Consider the following 17,228-nt stretch of genomic DNA (forward strand, 5'->3'; position numbering starts at 1 on the left):
AACTACAAAGGAAAGAAAAAACTACTAAAAAGAACTACAAAAGAAAAAAAACAAAACTAAGCATTATTATCCGACACTAACCTAGGAAGTGTCATATCACTTAGGTCCTCTAATAAAACGGCACCAAATTTCTTTGGGACCGCCTTAAGAATGACCATTTTATGTTCCAAGGTTACTCTATAGTTAGCTAGCCAATCCGCTACCCTATTAGCCTCCTTGTAACAGTGTCCGATGATAACTTCCCACCCGATTCTCACAAGTAAGGACTTGCACTTTCAGATAATATGAACAAATGGAGAGTTGGGTGGAGTAGGATCCACCAACAAGCGCACAACTACCTCCGAGTCCACACGAAGTTAGACCTTCCTATGAGCTCCATTCCACGCTATGGCGAGACCTCTAAGCACAACTAGCAATTTGGCTCTGGTACAAGTACAAGACCCACAATTTGTCACAAACAATGGATAGAATTCCCCATAAGATCAAAGAATCACTCCACCACCTCCCGCAGGTCCTGGGTTTCCCTTAGAGGCCCCGTTAGTGTTCAACTTCACCCATCCTAGCGAAGGTAAGTCCCATCTGATATGAATTTGTTCTCCCTTCCTCTTCCGATTTGCAGATTTATCAGCCCTTTCCCATGCCCTTAGAATATCACCCACCCGAGCCATAATAAAGCTGGCTTGGTCTAAAGGAATATCGACCTCGAGCTTAAAACTCCTAGCATTACACCACCGCCATAACCACCAACAAGTGACAGTGAATACAAGAGGCCACTCTTCTCTTCCAGTCATGCGAGAGTGCTTTAAATTGCCAATTAACCTTTCTTTGTATGGCCCCTGAAATTCATGAGAGATAACATCAACATCGAGTTTTCTCCAAACAATACGGGCTGCTGGACACCACCTCAAGATATGATTCACATTCTCCTCAAAATACCCACACATTAAGCACCTAGGATCGTGAGAAATATGTCTCAAAAATCGAGTAGCGTTTATCATCAATTTATTCCTTACTGTTAACCATAGAAAAAATCGCATCCATTGAGGAGCCTTTAAACTCCAAATATCTTTCCAAGGTGGGCTCTCAGCATTATCCAATGGAGAAAAATTCCAAATGATCTGCATAGCTGACTTAATCGTAAAGCCACCTAACAGAGTACCTTTCCAATACACTGTATCGATGGCATCCTCATCTTCAACCAACTCAAACGCCATAATTTCTTTCAATACATGAGATGGGAGATAATTAGAGAACTCTTCCTATTTCCAACCTCGATTGACATCCCAAAGGTCCCTCACTTTGCAGCCAATAAGTCAATCTAGAGGGTCAATTACAACTAGCTCAATAAGCAGTTTGTTGGCAACCCAATTGTGGTGCCAAAACGACGCCAACTCTCTATTTCCCACTGCCAAGCTCACACCTTTCTTGAGAATGTCTATATTCTCAACAATGCTCTTCCACGCATTCGAAGTATCCTCTTTGTGTTTGAACATGTCTATATCATAGCGGCCATCGCAATATTTATGCCGCAACACACGTAGGGGTGGCAATTCGGGTCAGCAGGTCAAGTTCGGGTCAGATTTCGGGTCAATTTCGGATTATACTTAAAAACTATCAAAAATAGTGTAAAACTTGATATTATTAAGAAATATGAAATTTGGGTCAAATCGGGTCAAATTCAGGTTGTTCGGGTTCGGGTTTCTCTCAGTAACGTCGGGTCGGGTTTGGGTCGTGTTATCAGGTCGGGTCAGGGGTCGCTAGCCTGAAACACAGGAGCCCACAAAGCCTTTGGTTTAGCAAGGACCCGCCACCCCAATTTGGAAAGAAAAGCCACATTGGCTTGCCTCATCGATCTAATTCCTAAGCTACCCTCCAACTTTGGTGCAGCCATTGTATCCCTAGCTACTAAGTGCATCTTGCGCTTCTCCTCGTACTTCCCCATATAAAGCTACGAGTTTTTCTATCCAACTCATCACATATACCCTTCTTCGGTATCTTGGTAGTCTGCATCACATACGTAGATATCGAGGATAGACAAGCTTGTGCCAAAATTGTCTTGCCAACCATCAACACAACTTTTGCTTTCCAGCCACTAAGTTTCGAATTCACCCGATCCACCAAGAAGTTGTAGTTTGCCTTAGTCACCCTCCCATTAATTGTAGGAACACCAAGATAATGCCAAAAATCATAAGTGCTTTCCATGCCAAGTTCCTCAGGAATTCTGTCTCGAATATCAAGATTTGGGTTTAGGGAAAAGTAAACTCGAGATTTGTCAAGACTCACTTTTCTCCCCGAAGCCTCACAAAATTTGTTCAAGCACTCTTTAATGATCTTTGCTTGATCCATACTAGCTTCACAAAAGAGAATAAGGTCATCCGCAAAAGCAAGGTTCGTAATGGGAGGGCCACCTCTACTTGCTCGAATCGGCTTCCACTCCCCCAATCGCAGCTCTCTATCAATCAAATGAGCCAATCTTTCCATACAAATCACATAAATGTATGGTGATAAGGGGTCACCTTGCCTAATACCTCGAGTTAGGGAGAATTTCTCCGTAGGCTCACCATTCCAAAGGATATCAAGCTTGGGCGACGTGATACACATCATAACTATTTCCAGCATCATATGTGGGATTCCCAATTCCATAAAAAAAAATTGACGGATAAAAGACCATCTCAACCTATCGTAAGATTTCTCAAAATTGATCTTTACCGCCATGTAACCTACCTTGCCTTGTTTTCTTCTCATCGTATGAAGAATCTCTTGAATATTAATAATATAATCTGTGATTTGTCTCTTGGGGACAAAGCTACATTGCGTAGGAGAAATAAGAGATGGAAGAATTGGCTTCAATCTGTTCACTAGCACTTTCGTAACAATTTTATATGTAATGTTGCAGAGTCTAATCAGCTGAAAATTCTTAGCAAATTGAGAAACTTCTAATTTCGGGATGAGCACTAGAAAAGCATCATTAAATCCTTTGAAAAAATGTTTCCCTTGAAGAATATCCATGACCATGCGAAAGAGACTCGAATTGACTAAGTCCCAAAAACTCTAGTAAAAGAAGGGTTGAAACCCGTCCGGTCCTGACGCTTTATAAGGATCCATACTTTGGTGAGCTGCAAAAATTTCACATCTAGCAAACGATTTGTTCAACACTTCCCAGTCATCATCATCAATTTTCGAAAAATAGTGTCTTAGCAATTCGGTGTGGCCACCATACCCTCTTCTTCATCAAAAAGATTCTGCCAATAATCCAAAACAAGCTGACGGACTTGTGAGTGATCTGTAACCCATTCTCCTGCCGAATTCATCAAAGTTTCTATGCGATTTCTTTTTTTTTTTCTTTTGACAGTAGAAAGGTGGAAATAGAAAGTGTTCCTATCACCATCACAAATAGCCATGGCTCTCGATTTTTGGAACCACAAAGTCTCCTCCTGATCAAGCACTTTCTTCATCTCTCCTTTCAATTTTTCTTCTAATTTAATTAAATATCGAGGGCCTCCTGAAGAAAGTGAAAGTTGAATTCCTTCAAGCCAAGCCATAATCTCAGATTTCTTACGAAAGATATTGTGAAAGATATCTCTATTCCATTCGTTAAACTGACCCGCAAATTTATCCAGGAATGTAATTAGGGGTTCTTCATTCGACCAATATGCATTCACGAACTCCTCAAATTTCTCGTGTTGCAACCAGGCCACTTGAAATCTGAATGGTTTAACAGTCGTTAGAATGGGAGCGAATCCAGTGGTGCTAATCAGAATCGAAAAATGGTCCGACGTTATTCTTGGCAAATTGCGTACAACCCCTTCATCGAACCTCAGCCTCCAATCTTCATTAGCCAAGGCCCTGTCAAGCCTTGCCAATTTGAAAGTCACGAGAGTAACACCTCGAAACCACATGTGTGCTGGCCCCGAGCAACCCAAGTCAATCAAACTATTGTTTTCAATCCAGTCAGAATACTCTTTGCATCTCCGAGCCACCCACACCATTACGCTCCTCCATACTCGCCGTGTTGTTAAAGTCTCCCGCAAACATCCAAGGGCCATTGTACAACCTTTATATATTCTCCAACGAACGTTCTCCAAAGTTCCTTCCGCAAATTAGAGTCCCGGGCTCGCATATATGGATGAAAACATCCAAGGAGTCTCACCTTTCCTCTCAAGCTCCACTATCACATGATGAGTATTATTATCTAGCACAGAGACCGAAACAAGTTCTTCCCTCCAAAACACCCAAATTCCACCACTAAAACCTTGAGGATCAACCCGAAATTGTCCTAAAAACCAATTCTTTCACAAATTTTCTAAGCTTGTTCACCACTGAGATGCGTTTCAACACCACTGAGATGCGTTTCAACTAACACAAGCACTTGAGGGTCATTGATTATAATTAACTCCCTAATTGAAGCTAATTTATTTCCCGCCCCTTGAACATTCCAAATCATAACTTTTAATGACATATTAAAACCAGGAAAATAAGGTAGCGGTCATAAATATTTAAAGGAATATTAGGCATGAGACCGATGAACGCCTCTAGGAGCGCCCTCATCAGACCTCGGACTGGAATTGGTATCTCCACCATAGCCAACATCTCCGGGGGATTGTGTTAGGGAGGTAGGAACGTACTCACTTCGAGCTGGACTTTGTGTGCTATTCGATGGACCTGGATTATCGTCGGTCCTTCCATTAGATGATCGATGAACATTGTGTACGATGGAGGAGTACATACCACCAAAGTTGTCGGGATCAGGGGGCTTTTCATACTACTCCAATTCCTCTTAAATTCGAATGAAATTAGATGAATTCAAATGATTGTGCAAGGATGAGGGTGTGGTAGAGATCACAGAATATTCAAACGTAGGATTATTTTTTATTCTCTCCAGATTACCCGAATCAAAAGGATCAATATTTTCCTAGTTTCCATGATTATCCAACTTCAAAAAAGATTGATCTTTGGAAAAAGATTTTTCCGCAAAGGAGATTTTCTCTGTTTCCTTATTTTTATCTTTTTCCTTAAATGTCTCTAGCATACCAGTTGGCTTCAAAGATTCACCTAAGTCAATAGTAGGGTGACTTTCCATATCTACTTCCGTCCCACTTTGTGAGTTGACTATTGGAATATAATCCTCGCCTTTAACACTTGTTTCCCCAAAATTCACGGCATCTTCAATAATCTCATCATTATCCAAGGAAAGAGAATCCTTTTCTTTGGTAATTTCTACCGACTTATTTGGTTGGCCCTTAACTATATCAAAAATTTCCATATCTTCATTTTCCAATATTTCAAATCTTGAACCACTACCCGACCCTTTTTTTATGACCCAATTCTGATGTTTGCCCACGCTCTTGTTGGCTTTACCACGGTCTTCTCCCACATTACCCTGTACGTGGTTGGCTTCTTTAGTCCTTGGCTTCTCACTCGGTTTCTATGGTGGCGGCAGGGCCGTCTTAATCATATTAGGGGCCCTGTTCTAAACTTAGAAATTAGGTCCCGTTAAAATTTATTTATTAGGTATAATTTCAATAATCATATTACAATATTTTTTTTGGACACAACATATTACGTACAACATTTTAAACAAGTACAGTACAATTTCAAAAAAAAAATAAAAAAATTGTAGCAAATTCATCAACAAGTCTACATATTGCACCTTCTCTAGATAATCATTTGGCAGCCATAATTAAATATAAAACTACATTAATATTTAATAATTAAACAAACAATGCACCCAAAAAAACTAATATTTAACAATTAGGTTAATAATTGAAAGTGAAAAGAGGATGGAAACAACTTACTCCCTCTGCAAATAATTATGTGCAACAAAGGAATATTTTATATCTCACAAATGATATCCCTTTGTTGCGCATAATTGTGGGCGGAGGAAGTAATAAAATTTTACCGCAACTCCAATGGCCGCAACTCACCGACTCATGGGAGTACCCATTAGGCCATTACAATAATTTTCTTAGTTTCCAACTTTGAAAATCTCACATATTGGCAATAATAGCTAAATAACTCCTAGAAAATTTGAAATTCTATACATATTAGCCTTTGATATATACGAAAATCAAGGGTTTTATTTGGTGGAAAACGAAGTAATTAATTCCTCCATGGGAAGTAATTCAGGAATTGAGAAAATCCTCCTCATAATTATTGTGATTGATAAAGGAAGGCAAGAAGTTTATTTGGAAAAATGAAGATTTTGGGGTAAAACAAGAAAATTAATGACTAAAGAAGGAAGGTTTTAGATTTTTTAAGCAAACTGAAAACATTTTACGAGGTAATTTGCTTGATGTAATTAAAACGGGAAGAAGAATGGCTGATGGAAAGTTACTGACTTAATTCACGATTGATTAAGCAGCGACATTTTTTTTTTTTTACTTAGGGTTGGGCTCCATGTATAAATGAACCCTCAACAATTCGGGGCCCTGTGCTAAGGGTCTGTCTGCACAAGCCCTTTGCCGGCCCTGGGTGGCGGACCCTCCTTACTCTTGCTCATACTCCAACGAGTAGTGCGTTGGACTAACATCCAGGAACCAAACTGGTCTTGCTCCCCCGGTCTGACCTTAGGAGCAACTTCTTGGACTTCCACGTCCTTTTTTTGAATGATCTGACCCCCATTTGCTTCAACCCCTCATATTGGATCCTCCAAACTCGCCCATTGAGTCTGAATTCTGAAAATAAAGGCTTTGAAAGATCAACCTCAATGCTAAATCGCACATATTGGCCACGACTCATAGGAGTCACAGCTTCCGTGTTCTTATCAATACTTGACGATCTTCCCTATCTTCGAGTCAATTCTATGAAGAAACCTTCTGTCAAAATATTCCACGGGTAGCTGTGGAATTCTAACCCACGTAGTTAGATGCTTGATAGGAGAATCATCCGCTACAAAATTGGGCACCCATTTTCGATTAGTATGGTAACTATCACCAACTTTCCAATGACCTTGAGTTAACACGAAATGATAGTCCTCCATGTTTGTAAACCTGACAATGTAATACTCATAACCAACATCAGTCAAAGTAATATCACCTTTCAAACTCCACTTGAGTCGTAGCCTTTTAATTAATACTTCATATCCTAATTTTCTATCAAATAACTTGATAATCAGGGCATTCAACCAAGGTTCCCTCAGGCGTCGCTTTTCCTCTTTTGATAACAGAAAATTTGGGCACATTTCATCATCTGATTCACAATCCAAAGGGATATCATCATCTGAATCAAGTTCATGATCCAGGAAACCCTCAGATGTCGATTTTTGTTCCTCTGAATTTCCTCTTATCATATTGCTATATGAAACCTTCGATTTGCTCGGAGATTTTACCATCAGTGTGTATTCCACGAAGGAGTCCATTTCCACATCCTCAGACTGCGGCTCAACTCTAGAGTTGTCCATGGGAGAATTCTCCGGCGTTCTTTTGAATTTGTTATTCGATCTTTGCATTAGGTCTTCTTCTTCCGACGAAAGTTTCTTCGCTCTTCTCTCGCTCTTTATTCTTGGTATTATATGTTTTGTAAAATATAATATCCGATACGGAGCTTTATGTGATTGAATTGAATTTGTCAAAATATTATTCAAGTAGGATTTGTTTGGAATAAAAAAAGTAAGAGTAGATAATATTTCTATTTCAGTATTTCTATTTAAGAAAGTTTTGCAATTAAAAAAAAATTGTTTTATAAAAGGTGTTGCAATTTAAGAAAAATAAATAAATAAAATTGGGGGTATGTTTCAACAAAAATTGGGTGTCTTTGCTTTACTTTGAGTATTTGTTTCATACCCCCTCCGTCTCATAATATAATTCCTATTTTTTTATTTTGGAGATTCAAAATGTTGTTCCTGTTCTTATTTTTGGATAATATGTAAAAACTATTATACCCTCATATTTTTAATTTTATTTATTGTATTTCCTAAATTACCCTAGAATTTTGCACATGTCATGTACTTTATTCCACTTTTTCTCTCTAAATTTTGTCTATAATTGTACTTTTCACTTTTATTAATGTAGTTCATCTACTTTCTCTTCCTATTTTGTAAATACCGTGAAAAACAGAAACAGAAATTATATCATGGGACGGAAGGAGTACTTGATTTTTTTTTTTTTTTTTTTTTTTAAAGAATTTTCAATGACGTGGTTTGTTTTGAGGGAGAGCTCTTGCTTTAGTTTTTTCCGTATTTTATTTTCTTTTTGTAAAAGTACTAGGAGACATTTCTTCAAGGAACTATCCAAATTTAATTTTGTGCTCCTGTTATTAGTTGCTTGATTGAGCGGAAACGGTGAGAGTTGTGAGGGTGATTATTTGGTGCAAAAACTCCAACATTTAAGAGTGGTTTTGGCTTCAAAAAGTGTTGATAATACAAAGAAAACTCGAATATGATTTAAGAAGCAAAATCTTCAGTTCATCAAACGTGCAAGGTGCAACCAAGTTGCAAATCTAGGTTATGTCTCGAGATAACAGAGGTATAGATACAATGATATACTCGCAATTAACCAACTACCTGAGCCATAAGTTACATAGTGATCTATACGACATACTACTATTACTAGTATACGCTGTATATCTCGTCAACTTACATCTCGGAGGTATAGTAAAATACTTGTTGCTATTGACAATTACACATTATCAATTTCCCAATCAGTAGCAGCACTCCTCAGATTCTTGCAAAATCCGAAAACACATGGAGTTTGCATTCATGATAGACCATGAAATTCATCCATCCACTTCTGTTTCAAGGCTTTCCACAACAAAGACAACCTCATATGCGAACAAACCAAGAACCCAAACACACCTGCTGACTGGTTTCTGATTCTTCGTCCAAATTCAAACAGCCAATCATATAGTCAAGAACAAAAGACAACAATAATTGAAAACAAAGTCAAAACACTGCATATTATCATAAAATCCCAGAAGCCCATCCGCCAAGGACACATTTACAGTACAGGGAAAAAAAGTTCAGCTAAGATGACAGCCAAATATGGGCTTAATCAGAAAGCTAATAGGTTGCCAGGATATGGGCTACCGGCACCAACAAACTATAGCTACAGCTACATTACATAAACTAACATAATGATATACATATCTTCGACAAGAGCTTCAAAAGCTACGATACTACAAACTAAATTACTCTGAGCAGGAAAGAGGATAGAAGTCAGGAAGCACATTGAGAATATCGGCAGCACAAAGCATTTGATGATGACAAAACTGAACCTCTGTCACAGCAGATAATTACATCCCAGTGAGTGGAGCTGCTTCCAACCTGTTAATGTGTAGTTGCAGAGTTATTGTGCGACATATCAAATGGAGAGTGATCAATAGAAGATCCAACATTAGACCAACAAAAAAAAATTGAATGCAGCTTTATCAAATTCACAGCTAGGTATCCATAAAAAAAATATTAGAACTCTCATGTGGCAGGACACTAAATTCCCAAGGTATTGCTAGACTGCATTCTCCAATTTTAACCAAAAAACACATACCACATACAACTTTCAACAAACTGGCAATTGCATCAACAGCTACACAATTAAAATTACAAGCAGCTTGTTAGAAACTAGGTGATTTCTAAGCCTGCAAGCCATGTTCATTTTTCAAAAATTAATATACTACTATAAGCCATGTATATTAAAGTAATATTCACAAAAATAGTCGATAAGTCAAAAGTTTTCATAATAAATCACATTTTTTACATAAAATAATTATTGTTCAATAAAACTAATGCTTATCATCCCAGTGCAATAACTTAAATTAATGTGTTTCGGAAAGAATCTGAATTCTTTGTTTTTTGTTTTTTTTTTGGAGGAAAGTAAAACCTAAATTACTGGACCTATTTTAGTATTTTAACAATTTAATATAAAGAACTTGAAAAAAAAAGAAAGCTAAATTATGCAAACATTAGTAACAGAGAAGAGTTATCATTGAGTGAGAGCCTATCCAGGTAGTTTACAATAACCAACCCAATAGTTCAGGTGCGTAGAATCTAAAACTAGATTCTGACTCCCAACTTACAAGTCCTTGCATCATCCCCATAATCAATTAAATGTGGTCTGAAAAATCTCTCTATCTTTTGGGTCTTACAAAATAACAAGGTCGTCAAAATCTCTTTGAGATTTGCCTCAAAAGCACAGAGTTTAAGTGATCAAATTTGCCCAAAAGCTTTTAAAACAATGAATGTATATATCTAACATGAGCACACAACAAACAGCTATGAGGCTATGAAACATATACGACATTGAAAATCGATATAGCTATTAAGAGGAAAGCAAGCATAATTACTTATAAGTTACCCAAACCAAAAATGAACTAACTAAATTCATCATCACTTTTCTTGCACGTAAATACACCAAAAAAACCCACAGGATATACATCGTATTTAAATTTCCAGTAAGCTACACTTATTGCTCACCCTAACATGACCTTAATATTCACAAAACACAAAAGAAACTTCATAGGTCCAACTTCTGTCACAGTTACAAATACACTCAGCATTGGTCAAGAGTCAATATATGAAGTCAACATGGAAAAATGAGAGTAGCAGTGAACATTACCATACGAGCTAAAATATGCCAACATTACATATATATTTTGAGAAGAGGTCTGACTATAAATAAAAACATAAAATGGGGGTTCCTCATCTGCACCGTGATGCCTTAGGCAAATAAAAATTAAATAAATAACATAGGGAACCGACCAATGACTAGGCAACACCTCACCAACCATCACGTGCTCAAGAACTAGATACCTAGGGGGGTAAAAGTAAAGCGTCAACGGGCTTTTTGGTGAAGGATGATTCAAAAGCGGGGAAAGTAATTATACCCTTTGTTCTTCAGTTGATGCTTAGGTTTTGGTTATCCCTTATGGCTTGTTTGGGAACACAGATTTCATTTGAAAATCTGGATTTGGCCCAAATAACATGTTTGGCAAATCAAGGATTTTAATTCTACATTTGGGCCAAATTCCAACCCATCTAAAAATAAGACCAAAATCAGAATTTCAAAATGACACCTCAAACCTCGTCATTTCAAATTCTAATCTAACCTTCCACACTTCTCTCTCTTCGACAACCTCCACATCCATGGTTTCTCTCTCCTCCTCATCCATGGTTTCTCTCTTCTCACTTTTGGTTGTTGTATTTTTCTCTCTCCTCTTCTATTTCTGACTATCCATCAGCCGCCACGGCCGTCGCCACAGTCGACCCCCAAAACACATCATTATTTGAACAATTTTGATACAAATCTTGTTGTTTACAAGATTATTTTGCTCAATTGAAGCAAGAGTTCAGGTTTTATAAAGCTGTAGTTTCATCTAAACTAAGCTACGTTTTCATTAATTTGGAAGGTAAATTCATGATTTTCATTCTAATAATCAAATTGGGGAAAAAATTAGGGTTTACAATCTTAAGTAAAAGCTTTGATTATGGATTCACATAAAACAATCAAACTGTAATTTCATAATAATACAAATAGAACGCTGTTATTAAAATTAAATAGCGTAATTTTTTTTTTTTTTTAATTTTTTTTTGAAGAAATTGAAATTCTACTATTTCCCAAACATATATTTTGGAATTGAATTATAAGAATTCAAATTCTGAAATTGAAATCTTTCATTTGAAATGAATTGTGTATATCCAAACACAACCTTAAGGATTTTCAATTCCCCGAAAATTCTCTATAGGTTTGACAACCCCAATAATCATCCTAAGTTCCTAACTCCCCCCCCCCCCCCTCCCTCCAAGATTCCACCCACACCAACCTAAAGATTTCCAATTCCCCTAAAGTTCTAAACTTTTGACCATCAACATAGCCATCATAACCCCCCAAGCCACAGCAACTCCCCCGCCCCCACCCCCCCCCCCCCCCTTCTCTCCCAAGATTCCACCCACACCAACCTAAAGATTTCAAAAACCCCTAAAGTCCTGAAGTTTTGACCATCAACATAGCAATCATAACCCCCCAAGCCACGGTGCTGGCTGCTCTCCACCACCAACCCAACAGCCTCATAACGCGCCACCACTGGGTGCCTTGCCGGCTACCACCATCTCAACCAACAACCTCAGATAATGTCCGCCCCAATACCACACTCCCTTTACTGCAACAATCAAACAGTAAATAAAGGCAGCATCTTTTATAACATTTCAGCTTTCTGCAGAGATCCACAATCACTCGAAATTCCTCTTCAAAACAAACAAAATTGATCCCAAAAAATTCAGCTTTCAACTTAAAAGGGCAGAAAATAACATCAGAACCATCAAACCACAAAATGTAAGTTAGGACCATTGAAAACCACAAAGAGGCATACATAATCCAAAAACCCGGTGATATGACTTCAGATAGCCATTTGACCAATTCAGAACATCAAAAGCAGCTTTAATGTGGCGATAGTTGAGAACCGGGAATGGAACAGCAGTATGGAGGTCTTAATTTAGATATGGTCATTAGGTGGTATGGCAGTGCAGCGATGGATAGGCATATGGTGATGAATATTCTTGATTAGGGAAAAGAATATGGAGGATTTATTGGACTGAGAAAACCGGAAAACAGAAAATAGAGATCGATAGGTTTTATTATAACTCATCTACTAAACATAACTATAGAATATTGAAACACTATCTCTTAGCCAGCAATATCAGAGAAATATCACAAGATTTTTCGTATCTTATCCCTTTTTTTTTAAATTCCACTCCTTACTCGGGTCATGGAGCAAACAGCCCTTAATCTACTCTTCAGAGAGACTTTCCTATTAAAGAGTAGTTGCCTAACAAAATCATAATAATTTCTTTCTTATACCTCATTGTTCCAAATCTGAACTGAGAGCCAAATAAGGTTCTGAATATTATTTAAATTCATTAGGCAATGCCCCTCCAAGGCAAAAAAAAACGTTCTGCCTTATCAAGATGGGCGTATGGGCCATATTAAGTATTCCCAAAACCGAAGCAAAATGCCCCAGTACCCAACATGTTGATAGAAATAAATGTAAAAATAATTAAAAGTCTAAAGTCACTCCAGGACAGAAAAGTGAATAACGGAGCTGAAAAGAAAAGGGATGTTTGGTCAATTAGCTCAATGTCAACAAATTTGGAAAACAAGGCTAGTATCATACAGGGTAAACTGAAACCACTAGTTGTCCATGAACGTCCAAGTATTTTCCAGACCAAACTTTATGCACCATTGAATAACTACCTATATCCCCTCCAAATTGTCACACTAATAACCAAACACAAATAAAACTCCCAATACCTCAAATGTCAATATCACACTATCACTAAACTAACTGCTGAAATTTTTTTGCCTCAATATCCACTGTTTACTTTTCATGTCTTCTTTCCCATGCTCCTTTCTTTTCACTAAGAAGCTTTCCCCGCACTGTTTTACTAAGGATGTATTCTAAGAAATTAGAAAGTCACTAGCAGGTGTTAGGTAGGGGACAAAGCTATAGGGTCATTGTTCTTGGTGTATCAAATGCTAAAATGCATCATGCAAACACCTATAAAGAAACAGCCAAACCCCTGAAGGTGACTCTCAGAGCATTATCTACATCAGAATTTGGTGAGCACATAGACTTCAACATCAAATATACTTCAAAAATGGCATAATAATATTGACACTTCGCACAACAACAGCATCTGTACGAACAGTACTATCGAGTAAAGGAAAGATCATGATCAAAGACTCAATTGAGAAGAATATAATCTTTCAATCTGTTCATTGTATCATCTAATCTTAGAATAGCCACAAACCATAGCTCTGCTGGAGGCCACAACACTCATAACAGATGTATTTACGAAAGGAATAACAAACAGATTTAGTCTCTTTCAGTTGCTAAACAGCTTATGACCTAGATGATAGAACCGAGAAATGCTTTCCTATGGGTCCAACAATACAAGACTTTGTAAAAGAACGAATTAATCTGATAGGACAATATAAATTTCTAGTAAATTATTGCAAAATGGCATGCATACCTGCAGTTAACACCATAAGAAGTGTCAACCGAAATAGCCTTTGCATTTTGGTGAGCCACAATAGCACCGCTTCCTCCTACTTTCGGACTGAGATATACCATAATCATAAGTAAGCTCAGTCATGGGAGGAATGTGTCGCATTGCATAGAATGCAATATGAATTTGGGACTCCCCATTCTGCTCATACACAATAGGCTGCCAGAAAACAGTAGGAGAGCAGCTGTGGTTCATAAAGCGAGAAACATTCCCAGAATCCTTGGCACTAATGATCAATGGAGTAGGAATGTCATAATCCTCACTCAATTCAGCCGTATCCTCGCCCACCAATGGAGGATCATAGTTCCACTTAAATGATTTATCGAATTCACGACTAGTATCGAAAACATAGTCCCCACCATCACTACTTTCATCCCTATCATATTTGGCTTTGTCAATCACTTCACCAGCATATTCACAAATGAAAGTCCCAGATCGAATAGCATCCCAAGACCGCAAGCCCCAACCTTTATCCTTAGTCTTAAATACCTCCAGTCGCACCTTCAAACCACTCTGTGACACTCTGTTCTTGCAATTAGGAAAGCATGGACACGATGGTCCACACTCGTAAACAAGCGGCTTCCTGCTCACAAACACCCCATTCGTAGTATACGGGAAATCACCGCCATTCTTACGAATACAAGAGCAGTTAAGATCACCTGCAGCACAAGCACTATGGCAATTACACCCATAAGTAGGCTCAGACAAGTTAAGGGACTTTGTATACTTAACTGAGCGTAGATAGGTGAAGTAAGGAGGCCCCTTTTCGTTATCAAAATCATTAACAAGCGATACAGGCAGACTTTCAGCACCTGAAGTAAGGTCAGGAAGAATCAAACCCGGCCTCGACGACACACTTTCTTTCCATTTCAAAATAGATTGCCAAACTCCAAAACCTGGAGACTGCCCAGGTATCCTGACCATCCTATACTTGAAAAGATTAGCACCTGATTTCGCCTTCTCAATCCAAGACTCCTGAATAGTATAAAGCCCATCATAAACATATATCTTCATGGAAGGATTCGAAGTATCCCTGATACCTCTAATCACCCTAATTTGATTCCCTCGTCGAGAACTCTTATCCAAAGCAAGATTCCCCCTTTCTAGCTTCTGATCAGAAGCTGCTTTACCACTGTTATTGTAATTCCCACCACCATGACCTGAGTAAACCAAAACATCCTGATCTTCAGCATCGTCGTCGTACCCGCCCGACGACACAATGCTGACAGCAAGTGGCTCATCTTCAGCATCAGTCTTAACAGTCATGTAATCAATACCAGCCATTGAAGGTGCATGCAATCCAACAACACAAAGTTCCATTCGGAAAAAGAAAATGTCACCAATCTCAAGCCCAGGAACAGCACCAATTCTCTTCCTACTATTAGTCCTAAACCCAGCAGTCATCAAAATGTTACCAGCTTTCAAATCAGCACGCTTAATCAACCCCGTCGACGCCTCCTTCGAATCCTCAAGCTGGCTTAACCGCCTCCGAACACCATCAAACTTCATAATAACATAATTAACAACTTCCCTGTTACCATCCTCCCTTTGCACTTGAGGCAAACCAACCACATTCGCCAAATTCGGCTTCCGAATACCACCGGAAGCAGCAGCATTCGCAAGCTTTCTAGCCTTCCTCTGAGCAGCCGCCTCAGCAGGGGACAGACCCTTAGTACTAGCTGCCCGTTTCTTGCCCCCAGACGCGGTACCAACACCGCCTTCTCCGAAATTTATATCCCTCGAAGCTTCCATAGAAGAACCCGTATCGCCATTCGAAAAATGAGCACCCATTTGAGGTGTCCCAAATGACCTTAACGGCACCGCAGCCGCAGGAGTTGCATAACCACCACCACTGCCACCATCCTGGTTCCTCGCCTCGCCCGCGGCTTGGCTACCGGGTGGACCCATGCTAAAGGGGTAAAAGGGGGTGAACCCAGATGGAAAAGGACCAAAAGGGGATGAACAAACAAAAGGAGGAGCTTGAGGTGGGTTCGGAAACATGGGTACCAAAGTTCGCAATGGTTTCACATCTAAAACCCTTGATTTATCGAATGAAGGTTGAGATTGTGTGCTTGGACCAGAAACACCGTCCATTTTCAACAATTCAATTCGAGATTTTACTAGATTAAATTACAATGAAAAAACAAAGGGGTTAGAGTATAATTTACAGCGAATTACAAAAAGAAGGAGATAAACCCATTTGAAGATCCATTGATTCGAAAAGGAATTTGGATCGAAGATGGTGATTTGGCTTCAGGCCAATCAGTCATGCAAAATCAGATCTAGGGTTTATATGAGAAGAGAATTGGGGAAATGGGGATTTTTGTAGAGAGAAAAATATATGGGAATTGAAAAGAAGATAAATGAAGGAAATTGAGTGTGGAATTTGACAAATGGAGAGAGAAAATAGCCGGAGAGAGAAAATAGCCGGAAATCGGTGACTGGAGAAAGTGATTTGAGAGAAGAAAGGAGGAAAGGGAGGAAATAATAACGATTTAAGATAGTAAAGCAAGTACATTTGGGGCGTGTTCGGCAAAATATAGCTGTAGAGGTAGCTGTTAGCTGTGCTGGTGGCTGTTAGCTGTATATGAAGCTGTTAGCTGTCAACTAGCTGTTAGCTGTGAAAATAAATAATTTAGTATGAGTGTTTGGTAAACTAGCTGTGAACTGTAAAATTCTAAAAAAAATAGAAGAAAATTCAACAGCTACCTAGCTTTTCACAAAAGTTAATAATGTTAACTTTTCACAAAAGTTACTTCAACCACTAAACTCTACCCCCACCACTACATTCCCAAACACTCATAATTTTTTCTATGTAGTGGTTTGAATAAGTTAAACCACTAAAAGCTACCTAAAAGCTACCCAAAAGCTAGTGCCGAACACGCCCTAGATAAATCTAATGTATCAATCGATCTATGTACTCTTTTTTTTTTTCCTATGCCTCTTGTGTATCTACTTTTCTAAGTTGTGTCCACTATTTTTTTATAGGCAAAAAAAAAAAAAAAAAAAAAAAAACCTTTTAAATACACCATTTTGTGAAAAAAAAAAAAAAAAAAAAAAAAAAAAAAAAAAAAACTTTTAAAAGTTTCATCGTAAAAGAAAATCCGAAGTTGAAATTTTTTTGTGTAAAACAACCTAGTCCCACTAATTCACTGAATTAACCTCTAATTTCTTCTAATCAACCTCTAATTCTCATTTTACTACATAAAAATTAAATTAATTTATAGATTAAAAC

General features: G+C 38.2%; 1 protein-coding gene and 1 pseudogene across 2 annotated transcripts; both read right to left on the minus strand.

Moving 5' to 3' along the window:
* Window positions 1-3,194: 3,194 nt before the first annotated feature.
* On the minus strand, window positions 3,195-4,046 carry LOC145575342 (uncharacterized). Its single transcript, XM_081633223.1, has one exon. The coding sequence runs from the start codon at window positions 4,044-4,046 to the stop codon at window positions 3,195-3,197; it is 852 nt and encodes a 283-aa protein (XP_081489349.1).
* A 4,817-nt stretch (window positions 4,047-8,863) lies between these two features.
* LOC145574675 (histone-lysine N-methyltransferase, H3 lysine-9 specific SUVH1 pseudogene) lies at window positions 8,864-16,484 on the minus strand (annotated as a pseudogene). The gene is made up of 2 exons (XR_014098123.1): window positions 13,958-16,484; window positions 8,864-9,259 (listed from the first exon to the last, which is right to left on the minus strand). The product of XR_014098123.1 is annotated as a histone-lysine N-methyltransferase, H3 lysine-9 specific SUVH1 pseudogene (transcript).
* Window positions 16,485-17,228: the final 744 nt, after the last annotated feature.

The sequence above is a fragment of the Chenopodium album genome, chromosome 13 (genome assembly GCF_948465745.1).
Source record: "Chenopodium album chromosome 13, dcCheAlbu1.1, whole genome shotgun sequence".
NCBI lineage: Eukaryota > Viridiplantae > Streptophyta > Magnoliopsida > Caryophyllales > Amaranthaceae > Chenopodium > Chenopodium album.